The sequence below is a fragment of the Camelina sativa genome, chromosome 16 (assembly GCF_000633955.1).
Source record: "Camelina sativa cultivar DH55 chromosome 16, Cs, whole genome shotgun sequence".
Taxonomy (NCBI): Eukaryota; Viridiplantae; Streptophyta; class Magnoliopsida; order Brassicales; family Brassicaceae; genus Camelina; species Camelina sativa.
Genome location: NC_025700.1, coordinates 14,191,093 through 14,209,086, shown reverse-complemented (window position 1 = coordinate 14,209,086; position 17,994 = coordinate 14,191,093). Strand labels below are relative to the sequence as shown.

Sequence of the window (17,994 nt, the reverse complement as noted above, 5' to 3'; positions counted from 1 at the left end):
TACACTTGTTTTTAATGAGTTTTAAAGTATAATTTAATCTCGAGAAAGAAATTTAAAACTCTAATAAAAAAAATTTCCATAAAATAATAATGAGTGATCAAGCAATATAATATTTATTTTCGTATATATATTTAAATGAAAATATAATCATTGAAAAGACAAAGAAATTATGAGCAAGCAAAAGGAACATATTTTGGTTTATGAACATAGAAACTATTTTATTTATTTTTTTTATATTTACTTTTTTATATGATTTGAATTATAATAATAAAAATAGTTTTAAAAAAGAAATTGGCGTAGGGCATAAAAAATTGCAGGACCGGCCCATGGAGATTAGAAAAAGCATACATAAAAACTCTAGTGAATAAATATATTTGTCAAACATTCTCACATAATTTTTGTCTATGTAGTATTAATGCTAACAATAAACATGATAACTTACAAAAATATATATAAAAAAAAGTTATTCAAAAATATCTATTGCAAATTGGAAAGATATATAAAAATATGTTATATTTGATAGGAACCTAATGACTGAAAAAATTGTTTTAAAAGAAGAGTTATTAGGGATTGAATTCTAATTTTTTTGGAAAACAAATTGGTAATCTCTCTAATGAGGAATAAATAAGTAAGCAATTATAAAATTACTTACATAAAACATCTTACCATTAGATTATATAAGATTAAAGGCCAGAAACTAAACCCAAGAATGGAAACCCAAAATTTAAATTTGAACCAAAAATTTATGAATTTATAAGAGATTTTTGAGAACACATAACCATCCCACAATCTAATATAATTTAGAATCCTTTCTTCCCATGAATCATTTATAAGATTGAAACCCAAAAATACATTTGTACATAATTTAGAATCTTTTATTGTTCATGAATCATACATAAGATTGAAACTCATAATTATGATTTCAAAATAAACTATAACCAGTTTTTTTTCCTATGATAAAACTACAAACTGATAAATGATGGCTTTAGATGGGAAGGATCTACAATTGTTTGTGATTGAAGAAGGGAAAAAGGAAATGTTGAGAGTCACAAGTGAATTTAGTTAATTATGTCCAAACAACAACAAAATATATAACACACCAAGTGTCATCTTTATAGCAAAAGTTAAGAAAAACCTTTTCATATTATATTAGATATATGATTATTTTGCTTCTACGTTTGCTTATCCATCAAAAGCTTAATTGTGGTTAGATCCACCATGTCTGAAACGGTGAAACGAAACATGCTCATAGACACCCCCACACATCATGTTGAGGTCCCTTCTCTTGAAAGCTGTCTTCTACGAATCTCTTTCTCCATTTAAATCCACAATGCTCTTCTTCTCTTTTCTCTCTGCTTTCTCCTCTATATATTATACTAAACACAATAATATAGAGTCTTATATCTCAATTTTCCAGCTGGTTAACACTAACCTAGCTTCAAACTTGCCAGCACGATGGTCAATGGTATGCACAGCTGATGCAACTTGATGACCACCTCCAATCACAATCTAAGTGAGAGAGAGCAGAAACATTAATTAATACAAAGATAACAACATCTAATTTGGAGAGCATTAGTGATGAGATTGAAGATGATGACAAAGAAAATAAAATGAACAATCAAAGATAACATAAAGGCTACCTTACCCGTGATAGACTCTCTCAAATCTATACAAGATAAGCTCCTAAAGGCGTCCACATCCGATTTTAAACTTCCAATTGTGATTAGACATTTCACTAATTAACATTTTTTAAAAATCTCCAGAATTTTCTATATTAAGAATTATTTTAAACAACCAATCACGATTTGACATGTCATTCATTAACATTTTTTAAATTTCCAGAATTTTTTAGAAAAAGGAAAATTTTAAATTTATGTAAATAAAAAAACTATGCACAATATCCTACATCGGCTAGAAAATTTTTAGACAATGGTTCAGAACCAGTATAAATAAGATTAATATGCTTCCAACAACGAATGAACAGGAAATCTTGATTTATCAGCCGTCCAAGTTTAAAAGTATATTCGGTTTGATCCGGTTTTTTATTTGATCAAATTAAAACTTTAAAAAGTTTCAAAAAAATAAATTATAATATTTAAAAATTTTAAAAGTTTTTTATTATAAATATTGAAACTTTTAAATATTATAATTTTTAAATTTTAAAAGTTTAAAATATTATAAATATTGAAACTTTTTAAAAGGTTCAAAATTTATATTTCGAAACCTTTTAAAAGTTTAAAATATTATAAATATTTATGTGAAACACAAATTATCTTATATATCTACGTTTGTGCTTTTTATTTCTTATGAGCTGTAAAACATATTTTTGGGTATGATTTTATAGATAAGTTGATATTTTTTCATTAATTTTTTATTTTTTATCTTATTTTTTATTTTTATGAGAAAAGAAATGATTTTGTTCTTGGAGTTTGATGGATTAACAAGTTGTGTGGTAGTCTAAAAAGAGGTTTTTTAGTTGAAGAAAGTGAATAAGTTGACGAGGATGAAGAAGAAAAAAGTATAGCGAAGAACCAGACGGTAAAAGTAATGATGACGATTACCACAAAATTTGACAATATAAATGACAAGAAAAAATATGAAGAATAAAAAAACATTGAATAAAAAACACAAAAACATAGGTGGTAGCGATCAATTAAATATGAAAACGAGTTAAATTCATGATGATAAAATTGTTTTGTTTTTCTGGTGTTCAAAGAAATGGTTTAGGATATTTGAGGTCATCAGTTTAATTCGCCTCGCCTGGATGTCGAGTTAAATTCATGATTTTTTTTTTATCAGATTTGATTTTATAACACAACTGATTTTTATATTAAAAAAATTGTGTATCTGAAATTTAACTTTTTCCTTAATACTAATTTAAATTTTTTATAAGATAATATTTTACTACCATCATCAATGTTTTCATCAAAATATATCAAATATACCCACGCGTAGCGTGGTTCAAAACCTAGTCGTACTAAAAAAGGGCATGCATTAGAGTGTAAACCCCAAACCAAAAACATCTTCATTTTGGTGAATGGTTTGTCATATTCATTGAAACAAGATTCCTTTTCTTTGCCTCTTTATAATGATGTGAGTGAAGGATCGATGTATTAGGATCTTATATTAGAAGTTAGAACCATTCGGGTCCACGGTAGTTTGCATATCCACACTCCCTCCTTCAACCAACTTTGCGGCCTTGTTGGCTCCTGCCACCAGGGGAGGCTCCATCCCCTGAATCCCTCTCGCTGCTCTAAGGAAGATTTTAAAAAGGCGGTTAGAGCAGCGAAAGGGATTCAGGGGATGGAGCCTCACGTGGTGGCAGGAGCCAACAAAGCCGCAGATTTGGTTGAAAGAGGGAGTGTGGATATGCAAACTACCGTGGACCCGAATAGCTCTAATATCCTAGTTTTTGCCCACACCGATAAGAACTTTCAAAGAGGTACACGACAAGAAAGGGATGAGCTTGTGTGGGTTTGTGTTAATTATTCTTTCTTCCGCATATTTTTTACTCCCATGTTAGATCGAATCATGTGTTAACTACTATAAAACTCGTTACATATATACATTACATATAATCTCTTTTGAAAAGGTACATTTTTGATAAGGACATTAGATTTTTGTACGTAATATGGTTTTCAATTGTATGTCCTATTTATTTTCCTTTCTTCTTAGGTAAATAATTTAGTCAAATTATAAGAACTATATATTATAACATTTGATGATGTGTGGTTGGTTGGTGCGGGTAGAAATAGTAAATAAATGTGATAAATAATTGAAGGGGATGGTGGGTAAGAAAGAAAAGTACTTGGTGCATACTTTATAGTAAAGAATCTTTTGTGTACAAATTTGATCACACAAGATATTTTTTTTTCCTTTGTCACAAGATTCTTCTAAAACATGGAAGAGAAAAGTGGAGAAACGTGAACAATAGATTGAGACAGACAGAGATAGAGAGAGAGAGAGAGATGTAAGCACTTTGGTCTTAGATCTTGACTAACTCGACAACCCTTTAGAGAAAGAAAGAAAGAAACAGAGCACGCACGTGATATAACCTATGTCGTCGTCTCTGCTTCTCAGCCTCTCTTCCAAGACCTCCCTCCCCAAACTTGCTCTGGTATATCTATTCTCCGTCTCTGATCTTGTCGTTTCTGTATCATCTCTGTCTTCTTCTTCTTCTTATGTGTCTAGCTACTTCATACTCTTCCCTAGAGATGCCACACCCTTCGGATGTTCTCCTCCTCCTCCTCCACCACCAACCCGTTATTAATGTATAGTCTCACACATTATGGAAAGTCTGTGGATTATATAGATGTAAAAAGCGCTATACACTATTTTGACCCGGTCAAGGAAGATGAAGTTATTGTCAGAGATAAGGCCATTCCCATGGAGTTGCGTAAGACGAGTCTGGTTGGAATGTCCCGTGGATGGGGAGTTTTCAACGTGGAGACTGGTGATTTTAGACATAAAGCTGTGTATGTTAGCGACTACTACCATCCTTGTGGCTCCAAATCAAATCCCAAAATCATCCCTTTGCATCCCATGGGTAAACCTAAGAGTACCTCCATCAAAGGTTGTAATGAAAGTATCTTAAAACAGATTTTATTCTTAATTTTGAATAAAAGTGAAATGAAAAACTTCTTAAGAAACTTTGGTTAAATTTGAGTTTCTTAAAAATATTTTTCCTTGTAATTGTAAATTATTATGATATTTTGTTAAAATTTATAAGACTTGTATACTCTTAAAAACTTAAAAATATTGCATTCAATAAAAGTTTAAACAAACATGACATAAACGCATATTAAAAATAGATTACAAAATAATTAATTTTAATTTTGATTTGTGCCAAACTTTTCCCATTTTGATTTTATCTTTGGCACTGCAATCTGCGTTATTGTCGAGCAGTGTCTTAACAGTTGAGATATCTTTGGAAGTAATTGAGTACCAAACCGCAAGGTGCAATGGTGTCATACCGTTCTGCATAAAATATCCAAACCAAATCAGTCCAAGCTAAATCAATCAAGTAGAACAGAGATACTGAGAGAGAGAGAGGGAGAGGAAAGTACACTAGCTTTAGCTTCAATAAAAGCACCACTCTTCAAGGAGATAACAATCAGACATTGCCAAGCTGTCAAAACTAACATAGCACAAGATGTGGAACCAAAATCAGCATCACCTTCCTTTATATGTACATGGCTAATATATGTTTGAGAATTACATGTTAGGGACCATGAAGCTAATGAGTCATGTTGACTCGCCACCTATTCCCTTCTGAATCAGCATATCATATACTCTGTCTACTTTACTCTGCTCTACTTTAAAGAAGCTATAAGCATCAAACTTTTTCTTTATTTGCCCCTTCTTTATCTCGCTTGTTAAGATTTCTAGCATCTTCAAATAGTGTACATGCAGTATTCTGGTCTCGTTGCACATCTGTTTTTCCTGCACACAGCTTCAATCTCTCAAATCATGGGAATAATGTCAAGAAATCAACAAAAACACAAATAAGATGAGAAACACCAAGTTTGAAAATTATTGTTCTTACGATCTCAGAGAGCAAGTCAGCCCCAAGGAGACCATCAACATCCCAATTGTCCAAACCGCTATATATTATTGGAGGCGTAATCTTTGACAACGAGTCAAAACCAAAGGGCATGCGATTTCACCAGATTCGAATGCAAATTCACCATCAAAACTTCAAATTCATTCACTAGTCTAAATCGATACGGTACCGAACCAAACGCATATCGAAATCGGAGTTTTTTAAGTAACAAATTTGGAATTCAGCACAACACAGAAGAAAAGAAAGTGGGGAAGGGGACATACGACGAGATTGCGTTCATTTCTTCTGATCTCAGCCGTTGTCCACCGGAGAGAGCACAATCGTGAATTGTGGTGGGTCTAGCTGATCTCAGCCGTTGTCCACCACTGCCTTGTCGGTTCATTTCTTCTTCTTCTTCTTCTTCAATCCCACCACCGCCTTGTCGTTTCATTTCTTTTTCTTCTTCTGTCGATCAAAGGAGAGAGAGGAGAGACGAGAGAGAGAAATATTATTAACAAAAAAATAAAATAAAAATTTATTTTTCTCCAACCCAATCAAAAACTGACACACCCAAATATCTAAACATACCAAAAACATCTTACCTAAACAACGATTCTAAACTAAATCATACCAAAACAATTAAATTTAATTACATATAATACTTTAGAAGCTCTTAACAACTGCTTAAATCCTTTGATGGAGATACTCTAAGGTTATCCCCAATGGAGGGTTTTAAGACAGGTTTTAAGGGAGAAGGAAAAAAAAAATCAGAAATAACAAAAAAAGTTAAGAGAGCCTTTAATATAACATACTCGATTATGTGCTAAGAGCTCTTAGGTGTCGAGTGTTTGTTGGGTGGAAAAAAAATAGAAGAACCAAAAAACCATTTTTTCGACCAAAAAAAAAACATTTGTCGAGAGAAACATTTTCTCTCTCGATCTCTCTCTCGATCTCTCTCTCGGTGATTATCTCTCGATCGAAGTCCATTCTTGATAAAAGGAAGGATCTAGATATGTTACAGTTATGGAATCAGGGGCGATTGTGGAGAAAAAGGGGAAGCGGAAGGGATATAAGCTCGAAGGCGAATCGGAAGAGGGATTAGGGTTTATTCGATGAGATTGCACCAATTGGAAGCAAGGGTAAGTTGAATTCTCCGCCTCATCACTAACGCTGCAATGAGTTGTTCACCTGATCAAAACAAAGAGTTTGTAGTGGCTGCCAATTGTTTAGGACTTGAGATCCATTTCTTTAGGCCTGGTGGCAGCAAAACCGACAACTACTCGGGGTTAGGTTTTAGAACCGAATCCCACTATTTTGGTCAATCAAAGGTTATGTATTCAAAGAGAGATAAAAAGTTCTACACTCCTAGTGTTGGAGGCCACTTCTTGGGTTTCTGGGATTCTTGCTTCGAGGATTTGACTAGCTCCGAGATGCATGAGTTGCGGTTTTGCAACCTTCCTGAGGTGACCCAGTCGGAGTGGGAGCTCTTGGACTCATGTTCCCCGCCGACTGCACACCTTGTGGAGTCTCCCTCAGGACAGCGTTTCCTACTCATGTGGTACGCTCAGGACTACAAACCGGGCAAGAAGATGACATTCTTGTGTAGCGGAACAAAGCGTTTCATGGTGTTTAGGGAGGAGGAAGATATGAACATGTACTGTTACACAGAGGACATTGGAGATCTCTGCATATTCCTCGGCAGAAGTGAGCCCTTCTGTCTCAAGGCAAGCTCATTCCCTGGCCTAAACCCTAACTCCATCTATTTTGCTGGCGACGGCTTTGGTGTGTACGATATCACCACTAGAAAACCTCGTTCCTTCCGTCCCAAGTCTCCCTCAGCCTTCTCCACAACACCACTCTTCCCTTACTGGATCCCTCCAATGTCTTTCTAAATTTACTATGCATGCTCTCTCAAAAGTTATGCAAGCGTTTCTCTTCTTGCGAGTGTAGTAACACTCTTATCACTCGAGTAAATTAAACCATGATTAATAAATTACGTTATTTCAATAGTTATCTTTGAAAATATAGGATCAGCAGGGTCTTTGTATTTTCTACTTAGAATTGCAACACATACCGGGAGAATGTGAGAAGATGAGTTACTCTGTTCCTCTTGAGCTAAGCTTCGTGATGTTCCAGGCTGTGATAATGTATCATCAGCAAACTGACAAGAGCTTGAACAAAGCACAAAAAACTTTCAACTCCAATTAACACAGTCAAACTAATTAAGTAGGCTATCATCGACAGAACGGAACACTGGTGGTTAGAATCTAGGACTGATAAATAACATTCAAGTAAAATATCTACTACATAACTCAAGAACATTTACCTAATTAGAGAGAAGAGGGGAAAGTTACCAATTAGTGGATTACTCTTGGAAACGAAGCTGGTCTTTAGGAACATTGTAAATGAGATTGAATTAGGAGATGGAGATCGTGAAGAGGATGATAGGGGTGTAAGATTGTTAAACCAGGTATAACTATGTGTAAACCAGGTTTAATCAGCTTTACTTATCTATCTTCAATCTTCATAGGTAACTTTTCCTAGTTCAATGTAATGTAAGTTTCGATTCTCATATCTCTTGCACCTTGCTTGACACAGAAGCAAATTAAACGAATTAAGTTTTTGAACCAGGACAAACCAAACTGAAATCCAAACCAAACCGGAATGTCACCTGTCTAGTTGGCTACTTTGAGTGTTTGATGAATGTAATCCAACCTAATTATGCTTTCTTCTTACTCCCATGTAAAATGGAATCTCATGTTAACTAGTATAAAACTCGTTACATAGATAAATTACATATAATATCTTTTAAAAAGTACATTTTTGATAAGGACATTAGACTTTCTACGGTAAAACCTCTATAGATTAATAAACACGATAAATTAATAAATTTTGCTAGTCCCAAGTCGGGACAGTGTAAAAAATAACAAAATTCGATAAGATAATAAGATAATAATTTTTTTGAGATCCACATATAAAATATGGTCCCAAGAATATTATAAATTAATAATCATGTAAATTTATATATATATATATATGCTGATATAGTAAAATTTGTTTCTCTTAAACCTCATATTTATAAAACAATTGTTATATTGTATCTTCAAACTATAAAGATATAAAATATTCTATAGCATTTCATAAAACAGCTAAAACTTTTTAAAGTTTTCAATTTCTAAGTATGATTCATTTACATTTTGATAGTTTGATAGACTATTAAAATACGATAATTGATATTCTTATTCATAAATTTGAATATTTATGTCATGTGTATAAGTGAATTTGTCTATAATATTTGTAATTCATTGTCAATAATATTTTGTAATTATTTCAAATACAATTCCAATACTATAAAATTTACAACATCCAAAATTCTAATCGTATTTTGCAAAAATTGTCTCAATTCATAATTTTTTAAAAATTAGAAAATTAAAAATATACATATAAATTAATAATTATTAATTTACACTATAAAATAATAATTATTAATTTATAAATAAATTAATATCACTATAAATTAATAAAATATCTTGGTCCCAACATTATTAATTTATAGAGGTTTTACTGTATATGGTTTTCAATTGTATCATTGTATGTCCTATTTATTTTCCTTTCTTCTTAGGTAAATAATTTAGTCAGATTATGAGAACTATATATTATATAGGATTTGATGATGTGTGGTTGGTTGGTTGCGGGTAGAAATAGTAAATAAATGTGATAAATAATTGAAGGGGGTGGGTAAGAAAGAAAAAGTATTTGGTGCATACTCCATAGTAAAGAATCTTTTGTGTACAAATTTGATCACACGATATTTTATTTTCCTTTAATTTGTCACAAGATTCTTCTAAAACATGGAAGAGAAAAGTGGAGAAACGTGAAAAATAGATTGAGACAGAGAGGGAGAGAGAGAGAGAGAGGTAATAATTGAGAACCCTTCTTTTTTTTCTCGTGGCAACTGGCATCTGGCAAGCACTTTGGTCTTAGATGTTGACTAACTCGACGAAACTCTGAATGCTAAAACTCTGTGGAAGCCTTTTTAGTCCAGTGACGGACTAAAGGTTGATTGATGATTTTTTATTAAAAAATAAGTTTAATCTGTAAATAATAAATCAAGAATTAAAATTAAAAAATTGCTAAAACCCTTTTTTTAAAGTTTTAATATAAAAAACAATCCAAGTTGCTAATTAAGAATTTTTTTTTAAAAGGATGCACATTCCAAAATCTATATATAATAACAATCTAAATAAATGCGACCAATAGTTGTGTTTTTTTAATCGTACCTGTTGGATATTTTCCGAAAAGTCGTGATGGTTCATTAAAACGATTATTTATGAAAAGTTACAACGGTTCACTGTAGAGTTGTGTTTATTGGAACATTCGTATCTTTTGAAATCTATATATATTTGTCTGTTTGAACTGTTTTCATTTTGTTGCTATGACACAAAATAATATAAATTTTCATTCTCAACAGTTTTTACAGCTTTCTAAATTATTATTCTCTAGCATTCATTCTTTTAAAATTAAATAAATTCCTCCGATTCTTGATTTATCAAAAGTTTTTTAGAATGATGAATCTAATTTACAACTTTTAGTTAATTTTAAATATAAAAATTTAATAAAAATACCTATGTTTTTTTCAACAGTTAGATGCATTATATAGTGAGTTTTTGAATTTGACCTTTTTAATATGGTAATAAAGATGCGTACTATTTGAAAGCAGTTTATATGGATTATTAGGTATAATCAATTGCAAACAGTTGTGATTTTTCGTAGTACCTTTTCGTAAATTTTTTGTTTTTATTTATTTAAAAAAAAAATCAAATGGTTGTATCTGTTCATTATAAGAGTTGTGTCTTTTCACTATATTTTATTTATATTTTTTCATCACAACTTTCGTAGGTGTATGACGTCATTGACGTGTGTTTATTTAAATAGATGTCTTCTGAACTCTATTTATATTTGTTTCTTCATCAGTAACTAACATGTTCGTTGAAACAAATTTTTCACTTTATGTTAAATCTAAATAGTTGAATATTAATATCTAATACTAAACGTTATTCTATAATCTAACTAAAATTTTAGAAATGATTATATCAATAGAGAAAGTTAATATAACTTAATATAGAATTTACAGTTGGGTCTATTTATTATAACTTTCGTTAAAATTTAAAATTTATTTTATCATGTTTATGAAAGTTGTGTATTTTAATTTTAATTTTTCTTTGATATAGTTTCACTCATTATTAAATACATTTTTAATTATAATTATTTATTAAAATTACATTTACTCATTATAACCATTAATTCAATATTTTTAGTTAAGATCTTTTTGGCATTATATTTTTTTTAATTGTAGTTCTTTACCATAATTCTTCATAAAATATCTTATATATTTATAATAATTTAAACAAATTTTTTTGCAAAGTTACGTCTATTCTACATAATATATTTTGTTTATAAGTTTTCATTTTGATAGTTGTGTTTTAAGTAACAATTTATGTTTAATATTTATGTATTCAATCTATTCTATTACATTCAAATGATTTCATAATGTATAGTTTTAAATTTTAAATTTATTTACTTTTTTTTTAAATACTTCGACTCTGAGCTCTAGTATTTATAAATCACGAGTAAGAAATGACTAAATTCTCAATTTAAAAGAAATCAAAAAGCAAAAAGACATTTTTATGCGGTTTGTGAGTAAAGTAGTAAACAACATAAATCAAGTGACACGTGCGTCATTCCAATCGTTAAATCTACGCAAAAAATGAAATTTTGAGTCGCAAGATTTTGATGATATTCGTTTGTCGTCTTGTCTCTCTCTCTCTCTCTCTCTATCGAACCCCCCTGGCTCACTTTAGCAACCACCACCGACCTTTCACATCCATTGATGAGATTGAAGAACTAATAAGAAGAAGAAGCAAAAGCTTCTCTCGGATCTCTCTGTTTCCTCATCCCTCACCGATCCCTCACCTCTGTTTCTTCTTCTTCTTCTTCTTCTTCTTCTTCCTCTATCCAGATTTCTCACCAATCGTTCGTGTTTAGTTTCGCTGCATCTAAATCTTTTGATTTGAGAGATGTGTGTTCCCTCCCACGATTTCGAAATTTTTGTTGTAATTTGATTCGTACTTAGTGAAATCAGGCGATCTAAGTCTTAGAGGTGAGACGTATGTGGGGACTGCAACGAGAAACATCCTCGATGTACAAGAGAACGTCGTCGAGAGATTACTCTCCGATGCTTGACGTCGAAGATAGTTCAGGTACATGCATCGTTTTCGTAGAAATTAGCAACTTGTTTGGTGTTTGAAGTTTTTTAGCTAAATCATTCAATTTCGAATCTGTGCGTTTTTTGAAAAATCTTCAGGTGTGTTAGAGAATGAGGTGAACAGTGAATTGGAAACTACGAATCCTTCATGGAAGTGTTCTCTCCCACATGTCCTTGTAGCTACGATTTCGTCGTTTCTATTTGGTTACCACTTAGGGTTCGTCTCTGATTGTTTTTTTCTTCTTCTTTAAGTTCAACATTGTTAGTTACTTGTGTTTGATTTTGTTTGTTGCTACAGAGTTGTGAATGAGCCACTTGAAAGCATTTCTTCTGACCTTGGTTTTCGTGGTGATACATTAGCAGAAGGTATTCATTACTTTTAACATTTACATGGTAAATGATCACTTCGTTTACTACTTTTTGTAAGTTTTCTCTGCTTCATTTGTGAAGGATTGGTGGTTAGTGTTTGTCTTGGTGGTGCATTTATCGGATCTTTGTTCAGTGGTGGAGTTGCTGATGGCCTTGGAAGGCGGAGAGCCTTTCAGCTTTGTGCTTTGCCTATGATTTTGGGTGCTTTTGTTAGGTAACTTCATAATTTCCTCTGAGCTCTTCTTATGAAACTGTTGCCAGACTTTTAGTTTTTCTCCTAGATAGATCTTGTTGTGATTCCTGGCTAGTGTTCTTTAAGTTAGACTTGCGGATTGGTCATGCAAAAGCTGTTGTAATTAAAACAAGGCAATGTTTGTTACGTTTGTAAGTGTTGGTAGTTTCTTCATTAGGCCTCCAAACCAACCAGGGGTAACTTAACAACCTCGCCATCTCTCAAGCCTCCCCTATCTAGTCTGATCCCACTCGGTCATGTATACTCTAAAGTAGCCTTTATCACAATGTTATGATCCTTTCGCAGGAGTTGCGTTGTTTCCATTGGTTTGATTTATTCTTAGTTGCTAATGGTAAAATGTGTTTCTTTCAGTGGAGTTAGCAACAGTTTAGCTGTCATGCTTTTGGGAAGATTCTTGGTTGGGACTGGCATGGGTCTTGGGCCACCTGTGGCAGCACTCTACGTGACAGAGGTATATCAATGCACGCTGATTATGGATCTTACTCTGTACCAAGTTTGGAGCCACTTGCCTTCTTATGCAAATTTCCCAAATTTTAAGTAGGTATCACCAGCTTTTGTTAGGGGAACATATGGAAGCTTCATACAAATAGCTACATGTCTGGGACTGATGGCAGCCCTGTTTATAGGGATCCCAGTCCATAACATCCCTGGTTGGTAAGAAAGTATTACCTTTTGTAGAATCTATCATTATCCTTAGCAGAACTTTTTGTACGATTCTCTAAAGCAAAACAAGTTTGGTCATCTAAGCTGTTATGATACTCAGGTGGCGTGTCTGCTTCTGGCTATCAATGATACCTGCTGCAGTACTCGCTCTGGGAATGTTTCTCTGTGCTGAGTCTCCCCAGTGGCTATTTAAGGTCAGCTTTATTTATAATCATCACGTAGACTTGTGGACTCTACACGACTGTTGTGTCGTTGTTGAGTCTAAACACTGCACTTTAGTTTACACTAGTGCTCCACTTTTCTTTCCTATGTTGATTGAAAGGCTCATCATCTTATGCAGCAAGGGAAGATAGCTGAAGCCGAAGCTGAGTTTGAGAGGCTGCTCGGAGGGTCTCATGTGAAAACAGCAATGTCAGAATTACACAAACTAGACCTAGACAGAACGGATGAACCAGATGTCGTGAGCATCTCAGAGCTGTTATATGGTCGGCATTCAAGAGGTATATAACTCTATTTGTTTTCCAAGAAAGTAACTGCAAACATGTATGTTTATTGTTGCGTCTATTTGTTTCCTGTATAGTACTTTGTTATTCACTTGTTCCTTTTGCAGTTGTTTTTATTGGATCAACCCTGTTTGCTTTGCAACAGCTATCTGGTATAAATGCTGTTTTTTATTTCTCTTCTACCGTTTTCAAAAGTGCCGGAGTACCATCGGATTTGGGCAACATCTTTGTTGGGGTTTCTAACCTCTTGGGTACGTATAATAACCTTCTCCTCCAGTGTTGTTTTTTTTTTAATTTTCCTTTTTTCTTTTTAATTATATGGATCTTGGATTGTAACACTTTTCTGATTTTCAGGATCCGTAATCGCAATGGTGTTGATGGATAAAGTAGGAAGAAAGCTTCTTCTTCTTTGGAGTTTTATTGGCATGGTGTGTAGTACATTCTTTCAAAATTTTCTTATTCATCAAATATGATTTAATCGTGTATCAAATTAATCGTTTTGATGTGTATAGGCAGTAGCAATGGCACTTCAAGTTGGTGCTACAAGTTCTTACTTACCACATTTTTCGGCGTTGTGTTTATCCGTCGGTGGCACTCTTGTGTAAGTGTTTGTTGAAACTGAAGTATGCTTTTCCAATTTTTTTTTTTTTTTTTTTTTTGTAACTAAAAACAATTGTGATTTTTGATACAGATTTGTGCTAACATTCGCCTTAGGAGCTGGTCCAGTACCAGGTTTACTCCTCCCTGAAATCTTCCCAAGTCGAATTAGAGCAAAAGCTATGGCTTTCTGCATGTCTGTGCATTGGGTAATAATAATAACAAACTCGTCGATTCGTATCATCCCACGGATTGTGTTTTGGTTGCTTAACCTTGTTGGTTCTTGTTGGACAGGTGATAAATTTCTTTGTGGGTTTGNTTTTTATTTCTCTTCTACCGTTTTCAAAAGTGCCGGAGTACCATCGGATTTGGGCAACATCTTTGTTGGGGTTTCTAACCTCTTGGGTACGTATAATAACCTTCTCCTCCAGTGTTGTTTTTTTTTTAATTTTCCTTTTTTCTTTTTAATTATATGGATCTTGGATTGTAACACTTTTCTGATTTTCAGGATCCGTAATCGCAATGGTGTTGATGGATAAAGTAGGAAGAAAGCTTCTTCTTCTTTGGAGTTTTATTGGCATGGTGTGTAGTACATTCTTTCAAAATTTTCTTATTCATCAAATATGATTTAATCGTGTATCAAATTAATCGTTTTGATGTGTATAGGCAGTAGCAATGGCACTTCAAGTTGGTGCTACAAGTTCTTACTTACCACATTTTTCGGCGTTGTGTTTATCCGTCGGTGGCACTCTTGTGTAAGTGTTTGTTGAAACTGAAGTATGTTTTTCCATATTTTTTTTTTGCAACTAAAAACAATTGTGATTTTTGATACAGATTTGTGCTAACATTCGCCTTAGGAGCTGGTCCAGTACCAGGTTTACTCCTCCCTGAAATCTTCCCAAGTCGAATTAGAGCAAAAGCTATGGCTTTCTGCATGTCTGTGCATTGGGTAATAATAATAACAAACTCGTCGATTCGTATCATCCCACGGATTGTGTTTTGGTTGCTTAACCTTGTTGGTTCTTGTTGGACAGGTGATAAATTTCTTTGTGGGTTTGCTCTTTCTGAGGTTGCTTGAGCAGCTTGGTCCTCGGCTACTATACTCAATGTTCTCTACGTTCTGTTTAATGGCGGTGATGTTCGTGAAGCGGAACGTGATTGAAACCAAAGGCAAAACACTTCAAGAGATTGAGATATCTCTGCTTGCCAAACCATGAATGTATTTTCACACTCTCCCTACGTCTGTTGTATATTCAAATAAAGATTGGGTTCTCCGTAGAGTTGTATGAAATGTTAAATTTCACGTAAACGAATCGACAGTGTCAAGATTTGAACTTTTCTTAAATTTCTCTATATAAAAATGGTAACATGAGAATGGCTGAACCAGTGGTTTGAACTTGGCTGACTTTGCTTTTCTGGCTCAATTTGCTTAACTATACAAAAACACATCGACTAGGCTGAATTGGTTTAATTGACTATGGAATATGTGTATAAATGAAAATTGTCTAAAACTAAAAACTTATTCAAGTGTACAACAACAAAAATATAAGCATACATCCAAATTAAAGTGAATTTCATTCATAGTAAATATCTCTATCATTAATTTTTGGGTTTCCATGCCAAAGGTAACGCAGGGAAGCCTACGTGAGACTGAGAACAACTGAACAAATATAGCTTTGTCATTTTTTTTTCTCGTTCTCACAGAACCACCATACGTACAAAAGCATGAGCACCATACAAAAAGAAAAAAAAGAAAAAAAGACAATAATAATCTGCCAACCACTCATTCCAATTAAAGAAATGTCAAAAATAAACACAAGTCAAAATCAAACTTAGAAATTTTCAAATATATATAAAGCATGTTTCACCAGAAACAAAATCATCAATCAATTTAAAAACATCTATCATTTCTTACTATACCCAAGCCAAGATAACTGTAAATAAATAAAACAAAAAAAAAAAGTTACGAAAAAATGCTAGAGTCAAGGAGGCTCTTATGGGTATTATCCATCATTGTATTGGTGGCAGCCGTTTCCAAGGTAGTCTCAGAGGTAGACAACGATTCAATTGACGATGATCGTACCTCATTAGAAGGCATGACGGCGCCCAAACGTGAAGTCATCGAAGTAGAGCCATCAAAATCTAAACGCAGAGAACAGAAAGATAAAGCACCCGCCGCGGGTGGACCTGAGATGAATTGGCCTGGACAATGGGAGTTGTTCATGAAGAATTCTGGTGTATCAGCCATGCACGCGATCTTGATGCCGGTGATCAATAAAGTCCAGTTTTACGATGCAACCATTTGGAGAATTTCACAAGTCAAGCTGCCTCCTGGCGTACCTTGCCATGTTTACGACCAAAAGGCTAAAAAAGTTGATTGTTTTGCTCACTCTGTCCTCGTCGATATCAACACCGGAGCCATCAGGCCTCTTGCGGTATAACATCATTACTATTTTTAGCTAAAACACACAGAAATATATGGAGTGATCACTTTTCACACACATTGCACAATACACATGTCTAAATATAAGCGTGATTATATTTAGTCATGGTTTTGATCTGATCTGACGGATTTAATGGTTATAACATGACAGCTAACAACAGACACATGGTGTTCGTCTGGAGGTTTAACCGTAAACGGGACATTGGTGAGCACAGGAGGATTCCAAGGAGGAGCAAACACGGCAAGGTACCTTTCCACGTGTGAAAACTGTGTATGGGTTGAATACCCACAGGCACTCGCTGCAAGGAGATGGTACTCAACACAAGCCACTCTCCCCGATGGTACTTTCATCGTTGTTGGAGGCCGTGACGCTCTCAACTACGAGTATATCCTTCCAGAGGGACAAAACAACAAGAAACTCTATGACTCGCAACTTCTTAGACAAACAGATGATCCAGAAGAAAACAATCTATACCCATTTGTTTGGCTCAACACTGATGGTAACCTTTTCATTTTCGCCAACAACCGATCCATTCTACTTAGCCCGAAAACAAACAAAGTGCTCAAAGAGTTCCCTCAACTCCCTGGTGGTACTCGTAACTACCCTGGCTCTGCCTCCTCGGCTCTTCTCCCCATCCGTCTCTTCGTCCAAAACCCGGCTGTCATCCCCGCTGATGTACTCATTTGTGGTGGCGCAAAGCAAGACGCTTTCTTCCGTGCTGAGAATAAGAAGATTTACAATCCGGCGTTGAAGGATTGTGCAAGGATAAGCATCAATAGTGCTAACCCTGTATGGAAAACAGAGATGATGCCAATGTCACGAGTGATGAGTGATACCGTGCTCCTTCCTAATGGAGAAGTCCTTATTGTTAATGGTGCAAAACTTGGATCTTCCGGTTGGAACTTAGCCAAAGAACCAAACTTTTCGCCAATCTTGTATTCCCCTGACAAACCTTTAGGCAAACGTTTCAAAGAGCTCGTGCCTTCCACTATCCCTCGTATGTACCATTCCATCGCAATCGCTCTCCCTGACGGTAAAGTTCTTGTCGGTGGAAGCAACACCAACGACGGATACCAATACAACGTTGAGTACCCAACTGAGCTCCGCATTGAGAAATTCTCACCACCTTACCTCGACCCAGCTCTTGCCATTATGAGGCCAATAATCATAAACACCGCAACACCAAAACAGATCAAGTATGGACAAATGTTTGACGTCAACATCGAGCTCAAACAACCAAACGTGCCAAAGGAGAATGTCATGCTGACAATGTTGGCACCACCGTTTACAACACATAGTGTATCAATGAACATGAGGCTGCTCATGTTGGGTATAAAAGATGTCAAGAACGTTGGTGG

At 34.3% G+C, this 17,994-nt stretch overlaps 2 protein-coding genes, 1 long non-coding RNA gene and 1 pseudogene across 6 annotated transcripts in view; 3 read left to right on the top strand and 1 right to left on the bottom strand.

The window, feature by feature from the left end:
• LOC104750524 lies at positions 3,745-7,555 on the top strand (annotated as a pseudogene).
• On the bottom strand, positions 4,769-6,014 carry LOC109129410. Of its 4 annotated transcripts, none has more exons than XR_002035727.1 (4): positions 5,546-6,014; positions 5,219-5,442; positions 5,067-5,137; positions 4,769-4,977 (listed from the first exon to the last, which is right to left on the bottom strand). It is a non-coding gene; the product is annotated as an uncharacterized LOC109129410 (long non-coding RNA). The 4 variants fall into 4 exon arrangements; XR_002035729.1 differs by having other exon boundaries at positions 5,067-5,442; positions 5,546-5,715; positions 5,827-6,014; XR_002035726.1 differs by having other exon boundaries at positions 5,067-5,442.
• On the top strand, positions 11,333-15,575 carry LOC104750523 (probable plastidic glucose transporter 2). The gene is made up of 13 exons (XM_010472329.2): positions 11,333-11,802; positions 11,907-12,024; positions 12,106-12,173; positions 12,258-12,390; positions 12,781-12,880; positions 12,971-13,083; positions 13,193-13,286; positions 13,433-13,592; positions 13,703-13,846; positions 13,950-14,023; positions 14,108-14,196; positions 14,287-14,401; positions 15,227-15,575. Exons 1-13 carry the CDS (start codon positions 11,712-11,714, stop codon positions 15,407-15,409), a joined length of 1,482 nt encoding a protein of 493 aa, XP_010470631.1. The 5' UTR covers positions 11,333-11,711; the 3' UTR covers positions 15,410-15,575.
• Positions 16,093-17,994, top strand: part of LOC104750522 (aldehyde oxidase GLOX1) — a 3,653-nt gene continuing 1,751 nt past the window's right edge. The window contains exons 1-2 of the mRNA XM_010472328.2: positions 16,093-16,627; positions 16,787-17,952. Of these exons, the coding sequence (XP_010470630.1) occupies positions 16,166-16,627; positions 16,787-17,952 (1,628 nt within the window). The 5' untranslated portion in view covers positions 16,093-16,165. The remainder of the gene's footprint in view (positions 16,628-16,786; positions 17,953-17,994) is intronic.

Excerpts from the sequence above, each read along its gene's own strand:
- LOC104750523 (XM_010472329.2), top strand. The coding sequence starts at position 11,712 with ATGTGGGGACTGCAACGAGAAACATCCTCGATGTACAAGAGAACGTCG. Across the intron at positions 12,025-12,105 it reads CTATTTGGTTACCACTTAGG|AGTTGTGAATGAGCCACTTG; the intron begins GTTCGTCTCTGA and ends TTGTTGCTACAG. Across the intron at positions 13,847-13,949 it reads TGGGGTTTCTAACCTCTTGG|GATCCGTAATCGCAATGGTG; the intron begins GTACGTATAATA and ends TCTGATTTTCAG.